Source organism: Porites lutea, chromosome 4, assembly GCF_958299795.1.
Source record: "Porites lutea chromosome 4, jaPorLute2.1, whole genome shotgun sequence".
NCBI lineage: Eukaryota > Metazoa > Cnidaria > Anthozoa > Scleractinia > Poritidae > Porites > Porites lutea.
Window position 1 is genome coordinate 22,694,913 of NC_133204.1, and position 24,771 is coordinate 22,719,683.

The 24,771-nt window shown below is 40.4% G+C and overlaps 1 protein-coding gene across 1 annotated transcript; it reads left to right on the forward strand.

Annotated features, from left to right (window-relative positions):
- The first annotated feature begins 1,803 nt into the window (after window positions 1–1,803).
- Window positions 1,804–23,328, forward strand: LOC140934410 (otolith matrix protein 1-like). The gene is made up of 5 exons (XM_073384036.1): window positions 1,804–2,017; window positions 16,705–16,929; window positions 17,714–17,986; window positions 18,786–19,007; window positions 22,370–23,328. Exons 1-5 carry the CDS (start codon window positions 1,804–1,806, stop codon window positions 22,855–22,857), a joined length of 1,422 nt encoding a protein of 473 aa, XP_073240137.1. The 3' UTR covers window positions 22,858–23,328.
- Window positions 23,329–24,771: the final 1,443 nt, after the last annotated feature.

A 24,771-nucleotide genomic window follows, 5' to 3' on the forward strand; every position in this document is an offset into this window, starting at 1 on the left:
GCAGCCAGTGGAATCTGATTGAATGACTTACTTTAGTAAGTCCGAGATAACTATGTAACTCCTCTTCCCCATATCCGACTGTACACTATCAACGTTAGGCATTAAGGAGGGCTGAGGTTTGGTGTACTGGGCAACTTCACCGAAGGAAGACACAAGTCTGCTGCCGCCATTTGGTTCCTTTACGAGAAAGGAGATGTTAAGTTACTCAACGTGCACATTCACCTGCTCAGGTTTAGCACACATGCCAGAGGCCTCCAGCTCGTCGAATTTGTCTTGCAGCTCTTCTAAGGTGCTTCTGTTGTACTGTGAGAGTCTGCCCTTACGCTGAGGGGGGAGTGTGGGGCCATTGTGCACAACGGCTTCAATGGGGCCACTGACGCCATTGTATAATGAAGTGGCGGGGTTAAAAACATCTTTATCCAGGCTTTGAACTTGTTGCGAATGACTGGGTCCAAGCAGCAGTCGAGGTCAAGGATAACATGTTTGGAAAAGGGTTTGCAGGGTGTAGGACCTATACTGGCTCCTGAGGCAGTAACATTCGAGGTAGTGTCTCTGTCAACTAGCATAACGTGCCTCACGTTAACACATATAGAGGTGCCCACCAGACCTCACGATTATTGGTGTGTCTGTCGTGTTGGTTATGCGCACAGCGTAATCCACCCAGAGGACTCGTGGCGGACGAGGCCAAACTCCTTTTTCCTTTAATAAAAGGAATGTAAGATGGGCAGTCAAGTCGGGGTGCGAGGGTCCACAACGTATCTGGGTCAGCGTCAGAAGGTGTATTAAGCTGAAGGTACTGCCCAGGCAGAACAACTGTGGTTGCGTAGTAGAAAGGACCGGGTACGGCGCACAGCAAGCTGAGCAGTGTGTCTGGAAGAAGTACCATAGTGAATCGCCTCGGATCCTCCAATCACAATTTGACGTTTGGCTGGACGGTCACCAATGTCGTTTTGGACCACGAAGGGATTACCCGCTAAAACATCAACATCGATTTGGCGCACAACCAGGGCGTCTAGTTCAAATGTTCGACTTCCACGGGTGAGAGTACAGGTGCACCTCACCGATAAAGTCCATGGGGTTAATTCCATTAGCTTGACGGGCCATCTGAGAGGCTTGGGTGATAGAAAAACCATACAGCTGGGCAGTCGAGGCACGAACCATATATTAGACGTGTACCAGTTTCTAAAGTAAGCTACACAGGGTGCTCATGGTAGAAGGTGTTGAGTACAAGAGATGGAATCAATGCTCACACGAAGGGCGATAGGCTGACGATCCGGCAAAGCAGGATCGCAACACTCATCATAAGGGTCATAGTGATTTTCCACAAGGTCATTAGCACCGTCGGTTACCAGTCGAGAACGTGCCTAAGGTTTCCTATCGTGTTCAGGCAGGTAACGGCAATCCATCAGATCATGTGTGTTGTAGGGATGACCAGCAGTCTTGCACAGAACACAAGACGAAAATGGGCGGCGACGTACTTGGTTCTATCCACCTTAAGCATTACGACAGGAAATGATATTGTTACCACGCATGGCTTTAGAGTCTTCTATGGAGCGAAATTCATCGAGGAGGGAGCCTAGGGCCTGAGAAATCTCGGGTTTGAGAGAGGCGAGGGTTTTGTTACGCGATTCAGAACCCTACTTTTGCTTGACGAATAGTGGTAAACCTGGGTGGATCAGTTGGAGCCACAGAAAAACTATGGTGTTCTAAAGTGACGGGGAAAGGTCATTGTCCGCAACTACGGGGTCACCGTGGTGGGTTAGGCCACCATTAGCTGACAGTAAGTTGTCTTCGAAGAAGGCCATGAGGTACTGGAATAGATCCTCGGGGCGCTCGTCTGCCTGGAGTTTGAAGTTAAATGGGCTGCAGTGGATTGAAACCCATAATGCAGGCGAATTTTCTGCCAATGTTGTTCAAAGAAGTAGAGTGCTTCACTATGGAGTTTCTCGAGATTACAGGGCAAAAGTTGGCGATCTGCCCGAGCAGGAGATCCAAGTGGGCGATGTTTTGAACAACGGTAGGTCGCGTTTGGCTTCGGGAACAGACGAGCTATTATCGGTAAGGCCTCTACGCGGGTTAGCGGCAGTTTGTTTCTGCCATGTAGCCTTCAAAAATGGTACAAAGTTATTGTCGAGCGATAGAATGATTATTATTAAGCTCTGTCTCCAGCTTTCGGAGGAGCTAATGGTCTCGTTTTTCGTAAGCTGCCACTGTTCTGGAGCCCTTTGAGCGGCGGCTCAAGGCGAGCGAGAGGCGAGAGGCGAGCTCACGTCGATCTCACAATCTTCTCACCTCGCGAATAAGTGTCAGCTTTCAGGAGACCACAATCGTGTTAGTGTCGTCTTTACGTGGGTAAAAACCGCTGCCACCACGACATTAAAGAGTAAACTGACTCAAACGAAGATTTAATGAGAAGGATCTAACGAGAGCACATGGATTAACAAAAGGGAAGGAAGTGCGCATACGCGTGCAAGATACTGCTGACTGAAACGAAACAACGGAGTGGTGAAAGGATTACACCAGTCTTCAAGCGCAATGATTAACTCGAACAATTATTGTAGACAGATGTCACTCCTTTCTTTCTTCAACCGTATATTTGAACTCATGTACAGCCGTCTTAAATCATTTCTTTCCTAATTCTTATTCTAATCGTACAGTCTGCAAAGGGCATATCCCATCACGGCAGATGTGAGATTTCTTGAGAAATACAATGTATTATATCAATCTCAGTATGGATTTTGTGAACGTTGTTTCCATTCACGGGTTAAGATAGCCTCCCCGCAGACGTCCTTTGGGGTTCGTTTGTCACGCATTCATTTCTCCCCACGGACGTGGGGGAGAAATGAATGCGTGACAAACGAACCCCAAAGGACGTCTGCGGGGAGGCTAGGGTTAAGATAAACTCAGCAATTTTGCCTGTATTGGTCTACGTAGTTCGGTTGGTAGAGCAATGCAGCGCTAACACAGAGGCCATAGATTCGAATCCCGTTAAAGTCCCGAAATTTTTTTCGGGTTAATTTGCAATTGCTTAAAATTGCAATAACCATTTTCGAGTTCAAAATAACCGCTGAATTAAAGGAGTGAAGACGCATTTTTTAAAGCCTTAGCCTCAATCTGAAGTAATATATTCACAAATTCCAACGAGAAAAAGATCTGTTTATTACTCTGTCTATTGTGTATATTCAAATTTCAAACACTTACTTACCAGAATTTCTGAATATTTTACTTTACTTCGAGGCTAACCCTGTATGAATGTGTCGTTAATGTTTGTATTCAGCGGTGATTTTTAATTCGAAACTGAACTATTACCACTGCGATGATGATATCTTCATTTCAGTTTGCATTTCCGCAGTTCAAATCATCTTCATTCCATTTTTCCATTTTTAATACGGTCGATCCTTCGTGTGCGACCACATCTCGTAAGTGACTACCTCCCATAAGCGAACAAAGATCCAAAGCACCAAAATACCTTATTAAAGGAAATTAACGCTCCATGAAATTAAGGTATTGGAAATTAACGCGAATTTAATGGAAAAAGACTTTCGAATAAAGAAAATTAACGCGACAGAGGAGGTAGAATTTCATAATAAAGGAAATTAACGTGATTAAGACACAGTTGGTCAAAGGAGAAGATATTGACATCACTTCTGACAGCGACAAGGATGAAGATGAACTCGAAATATTGTAAATCTTCGACTTAGCTTTTGTGAAAGATGAGAAATAAAGGGTAAATGGAAAGAAAGAAAGCTTGTAGTTAATGTTTTTTCGGTGTCAAGAATGTCTGGACAGGTTCCAAAATTGGGGTTAAAATACTGGAAATTAAGAGCGCGGAAAATAACGCTGCACTTAATTAACGTCGCGGAAATTAACGCTCAACAAAATGAACGCGACTTAAATTAACGCGAATTTTAACTATTCGCGTTAATTTCATGGAGCGTTAATTTCCTATAATAAAGTAGTCTAAATTTTCCCAGTCAAAGCCCTGCAGTTGGAACCTCTGGTAAACGGCCAACTCTCGTAGATGACCTCGTCTGTTTTTAACCTCTTTGTCAGCCACCGCTTTACACACCTATTGGTCTGACTCTTACTTCGCTGTGTTTACTACACTACTCAGAGCATACGAAACACTTTTTGTGACAACATGGATCTAATTAAACCTCGGCAGGAGCCGATAACCCTGCTCCAGACCAGCTAAGTAACTCGGAAATTGCACGCAATAAGTTCTCCCCCTGAAAGTAAATTTGTGTGGACCTCGTCTCGGAAGAGACCCCATGTGGCTCGATTTTCGTTAGCGACCACTAAATCTTGGTATTTTGGGGGGTCGCTTACAGGAGATTCTGGATCGCTAGAAAAATACATGATCTTGGTTTGATCAGCCTACGAAGACAGAAGTATCTCCTCGCTAAGTTCATATTACATATCTATAAATATGCAGTATTAGTAAATTCTAACTAGTGGTCTATTATCAGTACTGCATTCTGATTGGTTGAGCTACTACTAGGCTATATGTTATAGCCCACTACTAACGAAAAGCGCCTGCTTTTTGGCGGCAGAAAAGGATTAAAGTCTAGCTTCAACTAGCTAAGGTTGTTTTGCCTCGATATTTTTGACCAACTAGTTAGATTTCACTAAAACAATTATTCCTCTCGCCCTCATGGCCTCTAAGTCAATAGCCCATTCGGCCTTTTTGGGCCTCACGGGCTACTGACTCAGAGCCCACTCGGGCTCAAGGAATAATTTTTAATTATTCACAACTGTACTGTATCATGATAAGGCTGGACATTTGCAATGTTTGTCTGTCAGTATTTTCTTGCAATGTAAAAATTTGTTTTCTCAAAGTCAAACTAGCTCTTTGGTTGAAATGTTTAGAGTGATCTTATTTAACCCATAAAACGGGTAGTAACAAGTTGTGCCAAACAGCTTCAGGGAAACAAAAGAAGACAATGGAATCAGTACAATGCATAATATCGTCGAACCTCCGGTAAGCGACCACCCAAAAGTGCAAAGACTTAGTGATCGCTTACGGGAGGTGGTCGCTTACAGGAAACGACCCACAGGAAGCCTCTTCCAAGGAGAGGTCCGTGCACATCTACTTTATAGAAGATAATTTATTGCATGCAATTTCTAAGTTACGCCATGTGTAGGTCTGGTCCATGTTGTTACTTTTAAGAGAATGCGTCAAGTGATAGCTTACAAGAGGTTCAAAACAATAGAAAATCATTAAATCATTAAACTTTCGGTCGCGGTCGCTGACTGGAGGTGGTTGTTTACTAGAGGTTACAACTGTACGGCTTTTACTGGGAGGTGGTCGCTTACGAGAGGTTCGTATTAGTTTACTACCAGGTCGCGGGGAACACCTTGGGCTCATTTTTGTACATTTATACATAGCATATGCACGAAGTACAACGAGTCAACGACTGATATCGACAGGGTTACGAGATATTCATAACTGGATAAAAGATGAGCGCGTAATTTAAAGTGTTCAAGTACACGTGTGGCACCGAGACTGCTTACAAAATGTTTATTCAAAAGTGAGAAACGGGCTCTGAATGGTAAAAAAACCTTGAAATTTCAAATTAAAATACCCAAGCTCTTTGTAGGATTTTTAACTGCGAGAGTCAGCACTTTTTTTGTAGGCTTTGAAAGAAAAAAATCCGTGCTTTGTGGTTTTTATAAGGGGGAAAACGGCATTTCGACAGCTGATTTCGAAAAGCCCATTCTGTTTTCCACAAATGATTGGTTTCTTCAATAAGGTTAACTTCTTGTTACATAAAACTTAACAGCTTTCTTTGCAAAGACAGTTAAATATTTTCCATCTTTCTACAAAAATATTTTCAAGTTCATTGTTTGGTACTGTTTGCCTTGCATTTTTTTGGAAAGATGAATATGCGTGCCTCAATATCATTGGGCATGCTGATGCAGAAGAAATAAAGTAGAACGTTTGCATCAAAGAGACCTAAAGGAAGCGGTGTACGTGCACTATAGAAAAATACAGGTCTATATAATAACGACAAGAAGCGGGCTCCTGCAAGGAGCAAGGATTGACTGCCTGTCGCATATACGTTGCAATTTCAAATGCCCAAATCCAAGTTCCGGTTTGTTTAACCTGTGTGGGCATAATTATGGCTCGATTTCCAGCCACTACTAGGGAGGTAAGCCCTTTCTCCTTCCCAGAACAAAACCCAATCCAAGAGAGCGGCGGAAAACGAGCCTATTAAGCCGTGGCAGAAGGACTATATGCTTCTGGGCGTGAGAGTACCCCCCAATAATCGACTTCTGTGACCGACCTCGTGTGCCTTAATTTCCCCGTCAAACGCCCGCCCACCACGTAGGCTACGGTTGTTAGATTCACTACTATACGCAATTTCAAAAATGCAAATTTGAAGCTTCAATCGGTTGCTGAAACAATAAGTTTGATATTAGGCGAGCTGCTGACACACTCTTTGCTTGATCCGTTGTTGAACTGCGAGCAACATGTCTACTTCATCTCTTACATTTCTCAGCGCTTTCCTCTTCCTGGCGACGGGTAAGTTGAAGTTGAAATCATTATGACGCTACTCCTGATTCAGTCAGCAAATATTGCTTTGATAGGCGTCAACATGGTCTTGAATTCCTTCACACACTGCCGTCTTAGTTCATCGATCATTGTCCACTTCGACATTGCACAGCTTAATGTATCGTTTTCACTTTTCCTTATCACTCAAAGTTTCCACATTTGCTGAGTCTGTAACCCTCGACACTTGGTGGTTGGCCTTTGATTTCAGTAACTTAAACTAACTGAAAAATGAATACTTTGGAGTCGATCACCTAATAGTCGGTAGTGGCACGACTCTGATAACCATGCCTTCATGTAGCGGAAGAAGGAAATAACTCAAGTTTGCTAAATTACAACAGAAACGGAGGGGAATGCTATATTTAATCCACTGATATCAAGATAGACCTGGATAGACTAAAGTCAAAGCACTGCGGCATAAAATCGAATGAACTGAAATCTTCGATGATTTTTGCCTGAAGCTGAGAAAATTACACAATTTCTTTCGCTTTTTCCTTTCCTATCATTTTTGTTTTTATTCTTTCGGTTTTTTTTACACTTGAGACACTCATATGAAACGTGGTACTTACGTAGCTAATACTATATATAATATTTTACTACTGGAATTTTATTTTATTCATCCAATCTCCACCGTAGAGGCTCCCACTGCTTATTCCAAATATGGCCCGCGTCGCTTCTTAGCCTACGTCGCAGACAATCTTCACCACCTGTATGCGACCGGATATATAGCTCTTGCAGGCTGGGCTGGCTGGGCCTCTGTTCACACATTGGAACGGTGATTTCGGTGAGACTTCTGTGTGACCGAGCGAAGCTGCGCAGCGGCGATCTTGGAAGTGGATCGTCACATATCGGATAGGTTTCTGTGCCATTTTTTGGCGCGGTATGAACAGGTGTTCATACTCTGAAAGCTAATAGCTTTTCATGTGGACATGATAACCGATCCAGTATTGTGTTGGCTTAGCCTAAAAGAGGCCTCTGTAGAGGAGAGAACTATGATTTTACACAAAGTATTGATTGCTCTTTTTCAACCACATGACAAAATTTTCACAGAATTTACATGAAAAAAGAGTTAAGTTTTTTTGTTTTTGTTCCTCGCAATGGCCGCCTTGACGTCAGCGGAAAACCAGTAATAGGTTTTCTGCGTAATCTGCGAGGTATATATGATAGGCTGACAATAGCTGTGTCCACTCATATATGCAATTATATATATTATTCTTAGGCTCTAAGGACCAACGCGGCTTATAACGACAAAACAATATCCAAAATTCTACATTTTTCCACACTCTCACCGCTAACATTCCTCATTTTACTGTGAAACAGAAAAAAGGCATAAATACTTACAAAAGTAGAAAATTCCACAAAAATTTTTAATAATTCAAGTTTCCCAAATTGCTGAAATTCCTTATTGAGTAGTTTCAGATTTCATTAAACAGTTGTTACTCAATATTCAAACGTTAGCAAAATAAATCATATATCTTTAGTGCGTGGTGACAAGAATTGGCCTTTCTGAGCAAATGCCTAAAGGCATAATGAGAGACCTACGCATAAGGGCTAGGTCAGTGGTTCTATATTTCCATATGGAGTTATACCCTTTTTGAAAGCAGAAATACACTGCTAGCAGAGTAGCAGCTAATTCGCGAGAATGAAACCACTGATCATGCCGACAGATTTTCAGTTACAAGTGAGAGCCTCTCACTTCTGCAAGTAAAATAGGTGATGGTGTCATTCCTTTGCTATGACAACTCCGATGTCATTGTAACTCTGATCATAACAAATTTTCATCTTTATCTAATACATGTGTGGTGCCAATTTCAGTTTCCAAATATTTGCGTATGGCGACGTAGTTTATGCTCAAATTTGGGAGGTATTGACTCTGAAAAACTGTATCGAGCCACCTTAAAGGTAGGACTACAAACCACTCGAAAGACTTTTGTTTTGGTTCGAAGTCTGTTTGCCTTTTTTTTCTTTTTATTGCATCTGAAATGACCCGCCCTTTTCCCTCAAATGTCAAATGAGCGTCCCTATATATATCGCAGGAGGGAAGGGACACGAAACGTCTTCTGGTTTGCTGCGTTGAACTTGATTGGGCTTTGGCACAGGCAGCCCAATAATGACGAATTTGTTTCTTCTTCGTCAGGCTTCCTTAAAGTAAGTAACCTATTTTTTTACTGATGTGTATTCGGGGATTATGGCGAACCTTGAGTTTTACCTACACTATAGGCTTGGTCATAGCGAGCAGTTTAATACCGCTAACATGAAGTAGTTGCTTTTAATTTTTGTTTTTGAGCTTCGGTATTTTTGATGGTTTTTCTTATTTTTAGTGTATCCGAATGATTACTTTGTAGTTCGCGCTAGTTTCTTAAAAAACAGCTCATAGTCCAAGGAAATTCAATGTATTGCCCACACGGTTAGTTCCTTGCGCAGTATCGTCTATTTGAAGGATATATTAAACTCAGTTGTAGCTTCTTTGAAGTAGGCATCTATGTACGGGGATTATAGCTGACCTTGAGTTTTACCTACACTATAGGTTTGGTCATAACGAGCAGTTTTACCGCTAACGTTCAATTGGTTCTTTGGTACTTGTCAATTACGACAGTGTAGACTATTCCATCCTCCATAAGTTATTCGACAAGATATGCGATGAAAGGTTCTCACGTCCAGCTAATCCAGTCACGTTTAACATTTCGTTATTTAATTCGCTGGTGATAGACTTGCTAGTAGAAGAAGCAGTGCAATAGTAGAGGAAGAGTTGTTGTAGCTCAGTGTAGAACGCCGAGAAGAATAAAGTCACAGAAATAGAGGAACAGAGTGTCGGTTCCTTCGTTCACTAGCCAATCGAGAACCTTTCAGTCCCCAACGCGCATATACAGTTAGGATCTAACAGAACTTTTGTTCAGGAGGGAATGTTCTGGTGTGATGTTTTGCTGACTGATAGATATTCATATTAATAATCAAAGTACAGTGTACTAATGGTAAAGAGAGCATTAAACAACAATGCGATGACTTGGAACCTGATGGATCACTATTATAGTCGACAAATTTCCTAATTCCTTTGGCAACAATAGGCCCTCTCTGAGTTCAAAGACTAAAGACATGTCGCCAATACAGTTCATCACTTCCATCTCCATTGCCATAATTTGTCATCCGACTGTCAGGAGGGGAAGCACATGCTTCTTCTTGGACATCTACGGTGGGTTTAGCTGACAAACCTTAAGGTGATGTTACACGGGACGATTCGCAACGACGATTTTTAGTGCAACACAGCGTTGCAATGTTGGAACAGTGTTGTCACTATTCGAAACAATGTAGCAACAATGTTGCAGCGCTGTGTTGCGCTAAAAATCGTCGTTTCGAATCGTCTCGTGTAATATCACCTTTAGAGTCTTGCCACTTTGGACAGATTAAAGGCGTTGTTACACGAGACGACTCATAACGACGATTTTTAGCGCAACACAGCGCTGCAATGTTGGAACAATGTTGTAACCATTCAAAACAATGTTCCAACGCTGTGTTTCACGCTGTGTTGCTCTAAAAATCGTCATTGTGAATCGTCTCGTGTAACATCACCTTAAGTTGTCTTTTAAGATGTAACCCCCAAAAACAGACCAACGAAAGAGAAAAAACATTCTCGTGGATCGCTGTAAAATATTATAATTATAACAGTAATGTATAGATTTACCCACGGCTAAAAGCGAAGCTCTGGTTAATAATACTTATAAACAAAAAAAATTAAATCGATCAATCGATCGTGGAGCACGCATTTTTGTCTTTCTTGGCCGTTGTTTTGCAGGACTCCAACGCTGTTTTGGATGACTAAAACGTCAAACTTCCTAGTTACACATTATTTTTATGGACGAATTGTCGTATTGTGCTCGCTTTTATTTTTCATTGGCCCTTATTTACACCTTGCTAGCCGCTAGCATTTCTCATTTTCTCACCGCCGCTTTGAATTTTCATGTTTTTCTTCCTACGAAATTCGTCGAAAAGGACACGACTTTGTTGTTGTTTTTTCTTTTTAAAAGTCCGGGCGGCCATGCGATTTCCTTCCAACAACCTCTTCCCCAGGGCGCTTTCCGTGGCTTTTCCCGCACCATCTCCAAAGCCAGGAAAAAGCGCCCTGGGGACAAGATTGCCTTCCAAATAAAACCTTGAGTTGCATTTGGGTTGCCATACCTGTCATGAGTCTCTTGTACCTGTCGATTGAGTTATTTTACGTATGCCTGTGGTTCGGGCGGACGGACGGTCGGGCGGGCGAGCGGGAGTAGGAAACGTGACTACCAAAATTTCTCGGATGCATAGGTTACCAAATTTTCTTACCCATGGTGCTCCGCTTCGTGCGCGAGAGAGCTCCGCTAATAATAAAAGTAAATTATAATTATCATAACAAAATCTCCCAGAATCCTTTGAGGATATTCTTTTAAAAAGCTTTATAACTTTGACAATTTTATACTTACAAGAATGTCAGACCACAACAAGATAACATTTGCCCTAAAATATCTTCCCATGTCACATCTAAGGTAATGACGTCATCAGTCACGTTATTACTTCCAAATAGGTTTTTTTGTTGCTGTGACAACATTTCCTTAACGAGTTAAAAACAAATAGCATATTTGAGGTTTTAGTTGTGTGGGGCATTCAAAAATAACCTGCTGACGTCCGGCATTTAAAATTTAAGGGGGGTAATGAACATGAGCGAAAAAGTCGGGAGACTAGGCCGAGGGCTGTAGAGAGTCAACCTTTCATCATACGGAAGAGAAATTCACGGGAAAGTAATGTTCTACCTGATAATTTTTTCATGACCAAAAGAGGGACATGACGTTATCAGCCACGTGTTCAAAGGGTTTTGAATGTTTTAGTTCGTTTTTAAAGTACATCTTTTGTCATAAATTGGCAACGTTTTGCTGTTTTTCTCAACAATTCTTTACACTGTATTGTCTCTGAGTAATTATTATTCCATTTTCAAAGCAGAAGCAAACGAAAACTGAACCAGAAGTTTAAAAGTTGCGTAAATTGACCCAATATTACAAGGTACAATCAAAAAGGAGGCCTACTCTTAAGACTTTTGTAAAATCCTTTTTCAACTTAAGGTGGCTCGACTGGATTTTTTTAAGGGGGATACCACCCAAGTTTGAGCATTAACTACGTCGGCATGAGAAAAGATATAGAGAAAAGGTTACCACAACGGTATTACATAAAGATGAAAATTTCTTATGATCTGGGTTTTATTGCAATCGGAGTCGCCATGGCAACGTAATGACGCCATTACGTTTTTCATTTATCGTTGTGTTTCTCTGTACCAGGAGTTTTTTGAAGAAATCGCTTAAGGGAGTATGTACCTGCCATAACTGCCTCCATTATGGCAAAGTTTGAAGAAATTCTATGAGAGAGTTTTCGAGATATTTCGAAATGCAGTTTTAAGAATCATCAAAGCAGTGAAATAGCATGCTAGCCGCTCAATTCGCTAATATTTTGAGAAAATTATAAGCTTTGGGAACGCGGCTTCATCTTATAGGGGATTGATTCCATTGAAAAGGGCATACAAAAAAAGAGGGGAATTGCTCTGGGCGATCGCGACTAAGAAGGATTTTATTAACTTGCATTCAGCTGCTTTTGATACAGTTTTTGGAGGTAATTTGGTCCATGCCTAAAAATTTCGCATTTTTCCAAAAACCGCTCGATAAATTTTTTTATAAATTCGACAATTCCGAGATCAATCGTCAAAAAATATTCCCTGCAAGTTTTAAGAACATTGAAAACTGGGAAGGCTTTTAAATAGGGCCTCAAATATAGCCAATTTTTCCTACAGATTTTGTGTTTTCAAGCGAGCATCCTCATTATTCACTGGCATTGTTTTCAAGTTTCATATACACGTGCACATTTAGCAAAAAGATAGAATTTGCATCAAAAAGGGCCCTCGGTTAAATCTCTGGGATATGCTAATTACCGGGTAAAGAGGTTAGTGATACATTATAACATCAGAGCAACTCTTTGTGAGAGTTTCTGTGATCTTATAACCCGAGTAAGATAATTAAGTATTGCATCCTACACGATGAGCCGTGACGTTCACCGTTTCGGCTCTCTCTGCTATCGGTGACGACAAGCCAATTATTAGCATATACCGGATATTTTTTCGGAAAGTAATCGAGAGTTCTTTTTTGATGCAAATTTATATCTTTTGCTAGTTGTGCACGTGCATATGAAACTTGAAAACAATGCCAGTGAATACTGAGGACGCTCACTTGTAAACACAAAATCTGGGGGGAAAATTGGTTATGTTTGAGTCCCTATTTAAAAGCCTTTCCTGTTTTCAATGTTCTTGAAACTTGCAGGGAATATTTCTTGACGATTGATCTCGGAACTGTGTCGAATTTATAAAAAAATTTATCGAGCGGTTTTTGGAAAAATGCGAAATTTTTAGGCATTGACCAAATTACCTCCAAAAACTGTATCAAAAGCAGCTGAATGCAAGTTAATAAAATTCTTCTTAGTCGCGATAGCCCAGAGCAATTCCCCTCTTTTTTTGTATGCAGTTTTCAGTGGAATCAAACCACTTTGACATGAAGCCGCGTTCCCAAAGCTAATCATTTTTTAAAAATATTAGCGAATTGAGCGGCTAGCATGCTATTTCACTGCTTTGATGATTCTTAAAACTGCATTTCGAAATATCTCGAAAACGCTCTCATAGAATTTCTTCAAACTTTGCCATAATGGAGGCAATTATGGCAGGTACATACTCCCTTAAGCGATTTCTTCAAAAAACTCCTGGTACAGAGAAACACAACGATAAATGAAAAACGTAATGGCGTCATTACGTTGCCATGGCGACTCCGATTGCAATAAAACCCAGATCATAAGAAATGTTCATCTTTATATAATACAGTTGTGGTAACCTTTTTTCCTTATCTTTACTCATGCCGACGTAGTTAATGCTCAAACTAGGGAGGTATCAACCCCAAAAAATCCAGTCGAGCCACCTTAACTGTTTGTTTGCCGAAATAAATGTTCAACGTTTGTTAATAAAGGAGAACTTTAAAAACTAAAAGGATATACTTGTCGCCCATATCGCTTTTCTTCAATTCCGGAGAAAGAGGTCATGTAGCAGCTCTTCTAACCGTAAAACCCAAATGGTTTACTAACCTAACCTAAAACAATGGAAATAATCATGAAAAATGTTGTGTTAATGTTTTCCCCGACTGATGAAAAGACTGCTTACGAGCAGAGAGAGTATCGTATGGTCATACGGCCCAGTCTGTAGCTGCGCGATCGATAGTTCATAAATTTCTTAAACGTTCCCGGGCATGGACTAAGCCTGAAAGAGTATTAATGGGTTTATTGTGAGCTTTACGTCTAGCTTCGATCAGTTAAACATTAAATTCTACACTGAAATTTAAAAAAAAAAAGTCATCCTTGAAAACTGCCAATCACAGTAGAAAACGAATATATACCTATTTTAAACTGTAAGTGACAGTGTTTACAGAGGTAGGCCAGTGGGTAACCTGAGATCAGGCTCTATTATCGTTTCGCTTTGAAAATTACATTCCGGCGGGCGAGGCGAAACGAAAATTTCAATTTTAGCGGTAGCCGTTAGAGAGAATGTATGAGAACCGCTAAAATTGGTTAGCCAGTGGGTTGGGGCGTTGACTTTTAGTTCTAACTGATTCTGACGATCCGGGTTCGAATCCCCTTGTAGAAATTTTTCGCAACCTTAGTTTTTTTCTTTTTTTTAAATCTCTTTTTTACTCTCTCTGTAGGAACCCAACGTCCACTACAAGAAAGCGGCAACAAGATAAACTCGATATACGCTGGACTGTAAATCTTCTTTATTACACGAACAACGATTCACTGAAATGAAAACGCATAAAATCCGCTCAATAAAGCAAAATAAAGAACGAATTACAAATAACAAGGCTAAGTCAAAAACCGATCGATACTCACAAGTTTTTCGTACCTTGTTCCGCTAATAACAACGAAATATTGTCTGACAATCACAGCGAAGAACAAAACTTAACTAAAAACAGACCATGTGCTCTCGGAACTTGATATCCTGCCGCGACCGCGAAACACGAAACCAGCGGGGAGACGTCATAAATGACTCACCGAAATGTCTACATCACTGTCTGCATTTGAATTAAGTTTTAGTCATTACACTCTCTTTTACCTGTGTTCTACATTTAGCTAGTAAAATAATGTGGTAAATTGAAAGCAAAGGTTACAGGAATATCAAAAATGCGGTATCATAGCGTATCTACCGGTATTTTTAGTAATGCTGGACACTGTTATCATTACCCAGTTCAATCGTCGATTTTCACATGTGCCTAATTTAATTCGAGAGGTAACTGCCTTGCGATGGGACGTCTGAGCCAACTAAATTCGACAGTTTCAAATTTTAAAATACGACTTTGTCGAATCTGCGACTGAAACAGTCGAAAATTCGACTTAGGGTCAACATCTGATTTAGAAGTCGCATTTCACATAAGCCGAATATAAAGCGTTAATTATAGAAACCCTTATCCATATTGGATAAAGAAATATTCTAGAGAGTGGGAATATTTACAACAAACGGAGTTAAATTCGGTACCATCATATCCCACGTCTGAATCAACTGCCTTATTTAATTTATACTTTCATCAACTAAAACAGGTGTTCGGCACCTCATAAGAAATTCCACGTTTGAAAGGGGCCTAACACGACACAAATTTGTGAAACATTTTTAGGTTTAATTAGTTGTAAATGCTGTAACATCGTATTTTGCCTTTGCTCTAGTACGTTATTTTCCCTCCATGTAAATGTAAGTCTTGTCATAAGAAGTGTTGTAACCAAATAAATGTTATTAAAAAAATACTGAAAATAATTTTTTTTTTGAATTTTTTAGAATTTCTGGATATCCGTTCCATTCATGTATAATTTTCGAAGCTTCTCTGATAAATTCCCTACAATTTTCTGAAGTTTAATTTTCACATTTTACTTCCTAAGTTAGGCTTTTTTCGCAAGAAAAAAAAAGCTAAAATTTTCGGATTCAAAAATTTGATGGAGAGAGGAATCAGAAAATGTCTCACTTTTTGTAATACCTCATTTTTGGAAAAATAATCTCAAGCCCTTCGGTGTAATTTAATTCGCAAATAATTGGTTTCCTTAGGATGACCGAACAGATACAAATTTTATAGCGACGCTTAGAATGCATTTCTAGAGTACTCTGGATAGCCTAAAAAATGTTTTCAATGTATTTAGGAGGAAAATGTCGTTGGGCGTCCCTGTGAATAGTAGCAAAAGCAATGGACCAAGAACAGGTCCCTGGGGAACGCTATGATGAGGATCACGCATTGATGATTTGCGGCTTTCAACTCTAACATACTTAGCTACCTAAATCAGGCTAAGACTTTCTCTTCAAAACAAAATCGAGTCTTCAAACGTGAGAAAACAGCCGCGGATAGGTCTAATAGTAGCACGATGACCGTTTCCTTCTTGTCCAACGCACGGAGGATATCATTGTGTACTCTATCTAAAGCAGTTTCAGAACTGTTATGTTTTTTACAAACCGACTGGAAAGTCTTATGCAAGTCGTTATGGTCGTGGTAGTCATTAACCTGACGGAGCTACTACTATACAATCTTTCCAATCACTTTAGAGAAGAAATTCAAATTGGAAATGGGACGAAAACTGTTCACATCCTCATGGTCAAGTGAACTCTTATTAGCAGAGGTGTGATATGGGCATTTTTTAAAGCACTTGGCATTACAGAACTTGTTTACCAGTGAGCTTTGATTTACATATAATTTTCTCAGTCAGCCAGGCCCCGGTTGTTCAAACGCTGGATAGCGCTATCCACCGGATAAAAATCTATCCAGTGGATAACGCAATTGGTTTTCCTAATACTTATCCGCTGGATAGTGATTTATCTGGTGGATAGCGCTATCCAACGCTTGAACAACCGGGGCCAGAAGTCTTTAGGCACGCCAACGTCATTCAACAAGTTAAGCCACCGTCTAATGACCTTCTCTCGATAGAAAGTATAAGCGTACCAGGGGGATCGGTCGGTCTTTATCGCAATGTGACAAATTCGTATTAGGATGTCTTGCTATTATTTTTGTTTTTAATGTTGGTATGGCCGGGCATTTTTGTAATCTGCAATTTCTCTTTTTTAATATTTACAGGCCTTGGTGAAGGTTTTCAAATGCGATGGTGCACAATTTCAGCTGAGGAGACATCAAAATGCAATGATTTTAAAACCGTCATAGCCACACTGGCTTCTCAGGCCAGTTTGCCTGCTGTCACTTTTTCATGTGTTCAGGGCAGTAACGCTGTAGACTGCATGGCAAAAATTCAGAGTGGCCTAGCTGATCTAATTACTCTTGATGGCGGAGAAATCCTTACCGCAGGTAAGCAGGCTTTTTTAGTCAAGGTAGCTCAGAATTAAAGAGCTTAGTAACAGGGACAGTAAAAGCAGCACGGACAATATCAAAACTGTTTTTGGTTCGATTCCCGGTGTCAGACCAATACTGAGAGATCTGAGAATAGCTTAGAATTAAAGATACTTCCTTTGCCCTGCAAAGTGCTTTACCTTCGCGTGGCTTAGCCTACGAGGTGCATTTTTTATGTATACGATTTTTGCATTTCAGATTTCTTTTTTATGTAACGTTTTTGGTTCTTAGTTTTCATATACTGTTAACGTTCACTTTTTCCTTTTTTTTCGTCCCGTTATTATACTTTCATTTTGCATGTTTCATTTTATACTGAAACGTCTCAGCTAGTTCACCTAGTCATTTAAAAGATAATGAAGAAGCCGAAAGACCGTGCCTTTCGAAAGAATATTGGCCAAAAAAAATATTCTCAACTGTAAAACCAGCCTTGCATCTTTTTGCTGTTGCTTTTAGTCTTTCTAAGCCCTCAAGTGCGTAAGTAGGTTTGTATGCGTTCGTGATTGGCAGATTTAGCAAAGACGACGCAACGACAGTGACTACTGCGCGCACAGATCTTGGGCAGATCTGAAAACCAACCTGATCAATGGCAGAGCGGCAATGAGTACTGGAAGTGGCATTTATTTCTTTCTGCGAGCTTTTGTGTTTTCATTTGACAAAAGAAAAGAAAACGTTTGCTCTTCCTTACGCCAGTGCTTGTTTCTTGGGATTTTTTAACAGTTGCTATGCAACTTTGCCTTTTAAGGAAAGATGCATGATATGGTCCCCATTGTTGGTGAAGATTATGAGAGTGGAGCCCCCACCACAAGTTATTTTGCAGTGGCGGTTACAAAGAAGAACTCAGGCATTACGTTTAAGACTCTTAAAGGAAAAAAGTCTTGCCACACTGGAGCGGGAAAAACAGCCGGGTGGAACGTACCGGTCGGTACTCTTCTGTCAGATAATATCATGCCGACAGACATGAGTTGCAATGCTTATATTGCAGCTGGGAAGTTTTTCAATAAAAGCTGCGTACCAAGTAAGAGTTTCACTTGCTATCTTCTCTAAAATTACTTTTAAAAGGGTATTACAGGGTAAGAGAGGTTAGTGCTGTTAGCAGACTGCGAGGAGACTCTCTTCCCTTTAACTGAGTTAGTGAAGTGGTGCTGGTTTTTTCTCTCGTCTCGCGCCCCAGCTTCTAGCATACCACGCCACGTACAAAATGAACAGGCGCTTATAACTAAGAACAAGTAAACAATGCATATTCCTCCTCACCCTCGTGCATTAAACTATTGTGTTACCCCAGTATACCAGCTGCGTCTTGATAAAAAGACAAGGCTTAAAGCGTAAAGAAACGGCAGAAGTCTGTGACTACCCTGGTTTAATTTGCTTTGGCAATCAAACTGTTTTGGAAGTTTAGTATTACAGTATCCGCAGAGGCGACCTAAAGGCAGCTGTTAAATTGCGATGAATAGATCATAGCAAGGCGGTTTTCATTGAAGGCAACAAAGTTTACAAGAAGAACGTGGGTGCCTTTAGCGACTTAATAGCTCACGTTCGATATATCAAAATTCTAACATGACTCTGGGACTTTCTGGTCAGTACTAAACTAGTTCCAGAAGCATTAATTGAATTCTCTGCTTCCGATTAGCCAGGTAATATTTTCTGGCCAATCATAATTAAGTAATTCAAATGTTTTGTAAGGATCTGGCTATTATTTGGCTTCGAGTAATTACTCAGGTGCTCTTCCATTCTTTAAGGAATTAAGGATTCTTTGACAGACTAACCTTCATATTATGCAATCTGTAACGTTCTAACTTATTTTATCTTAATCATAGATGTCAAAACTTCGACTTACGATCCCAAAGGCACAAATCCTTCAGACTTGTGCGCTTTGTGCACAGACGAATGCAACAGAAGTGGCAAATATTCTGGTTACTCTGGCGCTTTCCAGTGCTTGAAGGACGGAGTGGGAGACGTAGCGTTTATAAAACACACCACAGTGCCATCAGCTTATGCTAGTCAATTTATGTATCTGTGTAAGGATGGAAGCACTAAGGGTAGGTATTGGTGAAATTTTTCCACTGATAAAAGTACTTAATGTTCTTTATTTTGCTAAATTCAGCATCCGTTGAACTGAGTACCAAATTGAGTGATCCGCTGTAAAAGAAACCGCTTAAACAATAAAAAAACTGACACATCAAGTAAAAAGGAAAGCGCGCAAGCCAAGTTCTGCAGCTGTCAGGACAAATCAGAAAATGGATAGTAATTAAGTGTTTTTGAAAACTTTTAAGCTAAAAAGTTTTCAAATTTTATCCTTAGCGTGTTTGACCTGCCTTGGATGATAACGCGACTCAGGATACGGCATGTTGAGAACATTTTTGTTGGTGATGACTTCAGTAGGGTTAAGCTTTTTGACATAGCGCCGTGAGGTATTTCATTGAACTGAGATTTGTGATCATGCCATCCTCGGGTACCGGTTTATTTTAAAAAAAAGCCTGATCGCAATTTACGTTCTTGTTTGGCAACTATTACAACCCTAGAGGTGGCTAGGCTCATTTCCTAGAGCAGACCTAGGCCTTTCACATAGCGATGATTATTTTCTCGTGATGTTTATGGATGTGGAAATAACTGATATATCATGCCTTGACCTCTTAGGCTATTATTATAAAATAACCAAGATAGTACGCGCGTTCTGATTGGTTAAAAACCTATTGTTCAGGGTGTCCCAAAAGTTCGTTCCTCTAATTTCATGCGTTACAAGTTTTGATCAAAACTTTATTCTTGAATGAATTTTCTAGAAGGTGGTTATTGCTCTATCGAGTGCATGTATTCAGAATTTCAGTAACCGGCATTTCCCGTTCGTTTTTTTATCACATTCTGTAGCCGTTGCAGTATGGAGTGGGGTACAGCATGTAGAGCCACAGATTACTCTATTTTAAGCTTTTTTATCACCTGGTACGCAGCAGCCACTTCTCCGCTTTGCCCCCACCCCCCCTCCCCAAACAACATATTTTTTAGTTTAGGCGTTAAGGCAGCTGTAAAAATATACTTTAAGCATTCATCCAAAAAAGATAATCATCCCAGGCCCTATTCACAATAACGCTTCTGAACCTCTTTACAGATTTGAGACGAGCTGATCGTTGTTTTGCAGACTAAGCCGAGGTTTTGTTGCCATCTCAGGGGCCTCTAACCTTCGCTTTTCATGAAACAGCTTTAGACATGGCTTGCTAACTGTTGTGAGAGCTATCTCGTCGAGTTGTCTCTTTTGTATCTAACCTTGTTCAAAACTATTTTAGCCGTTTTATTCAGGACTATCTGAATTCCCCTTCTTTTTTTGTCTTCAAAACCTTCATTTCTCGATGACCATTTCACCACCGAAAATTCGGATATTTTCCATTTTTTTTATCAGTTATTTCTACTGATAAGCCGGTAAATCGACGTAAACATGCTTATGTTCTCAAGCAGCTGAAAAGTTTTGCGTTTTGAGGTGTTTTTTCTTATCTGATATTCACAAAAAACAAGGAAGGAGTTTGAGCAAATCGGGCTACAAAATACAAAAAATATGTGGCGGGAAAATGTACTCGCGCACGCGCACCTTTAGCGCGGAAGTACACAAATCGAATATTAGAGTCACAAGATGGCACAACAAGTATAAAATATTAAATTGTATTGAAAGACACAACTTTTGTTTAAGCGATTTGCTTACCAGTTCCAATCGTACTACATTACAGTCTTATAAAGTAGAGGAACGAACTTTTGGGACACCCTTTATATTGTGCCGGTAAACTCATAGAAAACTCCGTTTTACTTAAAGTTATTTTATAAAAGTAATAGACCACACTTTCTATGGGTTTACCGGCTTGATAACTCACTTGGAGTGTTGAGAGAACACTCGAAAAGCTTGTAAATCACTCGCCTACGGCTCGTGATTTACAAGCATTTCTCGTGTTCTCCAAACATCCCGCGTGGGATATCACGCAGGTAAACCCATAGAAAGTGTGGTCTATTACTTGAATCAACGGGTTAAATTTTCATGGGCTCCTGGTTAAGTGAACTTCAACAGTCCATACTGTACTTACAAAAAAGTCATAATGAGTGTTACGGAAATGAACAATTAACTTTTTATGAAAATGATTGTAAGGGCAACCGTAAAATTTAACGGAGTCTCGATTGCTATAGCAATTGGAAACCTATCGATGCCAAAAAAATTTGGTTATGACGTTAGCGTACGCCCGCCCGACGCCCGTCCGAACAGACTGGCAGGGAGGGACTAACTTGACATGAATCTCTTCCCTCCTCCCCAAGAGAGTTTTTCTGTCCTATTATTTCAGAGGGCTTTAGAAATGAAAAGCTTTAGTTAGAAAACATTTTTTCTACTGCTGCGATCGAACTATGCATAGTAATTTTTTTGCTGTAAGTATGCGACGTTTAGCTTGCTGGGAGAGTTTTTTTATTTCAGGTTTGTTTACAGGAGCTTACTCAACAACGACGGCGATGGCAACGAAAACGTCACTTAAAAAGTAAATACCCTTCAAACTTTATCGCACTCATTCCTTCTTGTTGAAATATTGGCAGAATTTTCTGGAGTTAATTTCTAAGACCGTATCGAAGTTCAGGAAAAAAAAAAGAACGTCGTTGTCTTGCGTTCACGTCCTTCACAAAATGTGAAATAAGGCATTTTCGCGTCGTAGTCGTGAAGTGACAGCAAAGAAAATCAAATCTGTTGCTATTCCACAGTTCTCGTTACCTTTGCTGGCGGCGTTCGTTGCTTAATCAGTCCTTATTTTTTCGTAATCACCCCTCAAAAGGTAAACTGATGCCGAAGGCGCCTAAAGTTAAGTATTTCTTTTTATTTTTAGTGGCTTAGAGTTTATTAGTTTATACTTATATCTAAACGGAGGCCTCGCTTTTAGCCCTGGCTAAATCTAATATATATTATTATTTATATGATATGTCTGTGGCGTTAGTTTTCATAGGAGCAAGTATGGCAGCAAATGAAATCAAGGTAATTTTAACTTAACCCGTGAAATATGTAGTAGAATATTACACTATGCGCTAATTCCATTGTCTTCCTTTGGTTTCTTGTGGCTATTTGTTAGTATCTATTTCACGGGTCAAGTAAAATCACTCTAATGAGTAGTTATTTAGAATGATCGTGGCTCCCATTCTTTTACAAAAGGCAATCGGCCAATTACTACTGGGCCTTACAGACCATTTAATTATATGAATGTTAATACAGAAAAGGATGGTTTGTTTTTCACATACGTACAACAAATGTTGTCTAGCTCAAGTTTCGTCCCATGTCGTCATGATAAAATTCGGAAACCGTAACAACGCTAACTACAAAAATCTATTGTTAGATGCCTCTGGGAACCCAGAAGGGATGTAATATATTGAAATTAAAAGTGGTGACATTCTTTTCCAGCCAACTGGAACGACAACTGTTACCTCGCGCAAGTTCCATCTCATGCCGTGATGGTGAAAAAAGGAAACACTAACAACGCCAACTATAGAAATCTATTGCTAAAAGCTTCTGACACCTACGGAATCAATCAAACCAATTCCAGTATGTTCCAGTTATTTGAGTCATTCAAGTACATGAACGGCAGAGATCTCTTATTCAAAGATTCAGCAAAGAAGCTGGTTGATGTTGGGGAAAAAGACACCTACCAGAAATGGCTTGGTTACGAGTATCTGAACGACCTCGAGGCCTTAGATGCTTGCCATACGACACCTACGACATCTACGACACTTTCGACGCCTACGACACCTATGACACCTCCGACTACACCTACGACACCTACCGGTCCATCTGCAGGAGGCAACATTAACAAGCTACAATCATTGGTTGCCATGATCTCGGCCTTCACTGCGGCACTTTGTTACACAGGAACTTTGTTTGAATAGAAGGTAATGAAGCAGTAAGGCTGAAATAGCGCCCTCTGTTTCTGCTTCTGCTAAAAATTCCATTGTTTGGCAGCTTGCAGCTTCTTCACCAGCGCTTTTCCAGCTTTTGAGTTTTTGCCAGCACTCGTGCTTAATTCTGAGTAAAGTAAAGTGCAACCCTGCCTTATGATCAACCCGTTCACACGACCTTCCCGTTATTATTATATAACTAATTTTCGCGAAGCCAGTTTAGAATCTCGTCGCGCGTGTACCACGTGTGGTCTTAGCCAGCTGCAAAATTGGATGCCCCATCTTTCTATCTTTCTTTAACTATGAATATATGCTTGGTGTCCGCCATTGACGTCATGTAGCGTTATGTCATGGAGCATTTTTTGTTTCCAGGCAACATAGACTTTGCTGCCGATGACCAGGGCGCATTTGTATTCATCAGAGATGAGTAAATATTCCGCGCGCGCTATATATATGCAAAGAAGGTGTAGGGTGAAATGTGTATAAGATGTGACGTATGTATGAAAGCTATAGAAATAAACTGGGAATGGAATACAACGCTTTAATTATGGAATGTCTCTAGACAAAGGACCTCTAAAAGCGCTTAAGAATGGTCTCTAAAATACTAACATAGAAGGTCTGTGAATTCACTACATTCCTCCAGGGAATTGAGTGTAGGCTTGCACTCTCTAATGTAAAATGCTTCATGAAGGCGTAGATTAGCGGAGTTGTTTTCGCTCATAATAATCTTGACCTCAATGCCCGATGGTCTTTGTTCTGGCAGGAATAGATATTTTTTTTCAGAGAGGAGTTTTCATTATTGAGATGTTCTTTTACGCGGTCGTGGATGAAGCCTGTCGTGCTACTAATGTATTGCTGATCGCAGCTGTTACACGTGAGCTGGTACATTGCACTTCTTCGTAAACGCAATCCGGTGTTAGAGCCTGTTAGGTATAGGGTATTCGTCTCTAGGTGCATTTGCGCTCCGTGGAGATGTGGGATAGGGCTTGTCTGAGCGTGTAGGATTTGTGGCCAATGCGTACCGGGATGTTTTCTTTTCTAAAAATGTTAGTGATCCTGTAATTGAGTCGTTCGGAAATGTACGGGATCTTAAAGTATGACAATTCTGTGTTGATAGGTTGGGGGTTTTGTGGGCGTTTTTTCTGCTCTATACTGTTCTCTGGGTAACCTTTAAGGCAAAGGATGTCATCGAATGTGTTAAGGTGTTGTGTTGAAGATATATGAGAGGAGCATCTGTCCTCGACGCGTTTTAGTTCGTTGAGAATGAAGTTGAGTTTGGATTTGGAGGGAATAGCTGATTGGTGGTGGACAAATGATGGTTTCTTGGCTGGCTTTTTGTAGAATTCAAAAGAGCTGTTGCCATCCTTGGATATGGTGACTTTGAAATCGAGTAAAATGACAATAACAGGCCACTCGGTGTTGTTGAGAATAGTGATTAGGGTTAAGCACCGTCTCCAATTTGGTTAGCTTTCATTTATTGTTAGGATTGTCACTATCTATATTTAAATTTCTACCAACTCTGGCAGCAATTCCTCAGTGGTCTAGTGTGTATAGCAGCCTTATACATAAACACCGCTGTGTCTTTTATTAAGACAAGCATAACAAAAAATTTATTAAGTGGGCTGGCCGTAGGCTGGCCCAGTTTATAAATACCTTTCGACTTTCTCTCAGAGGGGTGTATCCCTAGCAATTCGTGGTGGGGATGTGTCGACTCATTTCCTTAATCCTGATTGTGTACTCTATTTCAGATCAATATCTATATAAGGCAACTGTAAGCAAGTACCCACCCGCGATTTTTGCATATTTGCTTGCTCAGTAAACGGCCTCCATCAATGATTAATCGAGCAATCCGGGGGTGTATTTCTGAGAATTGTTAGTGGGGTGTGTTGTTCGGTTTGCCAAATC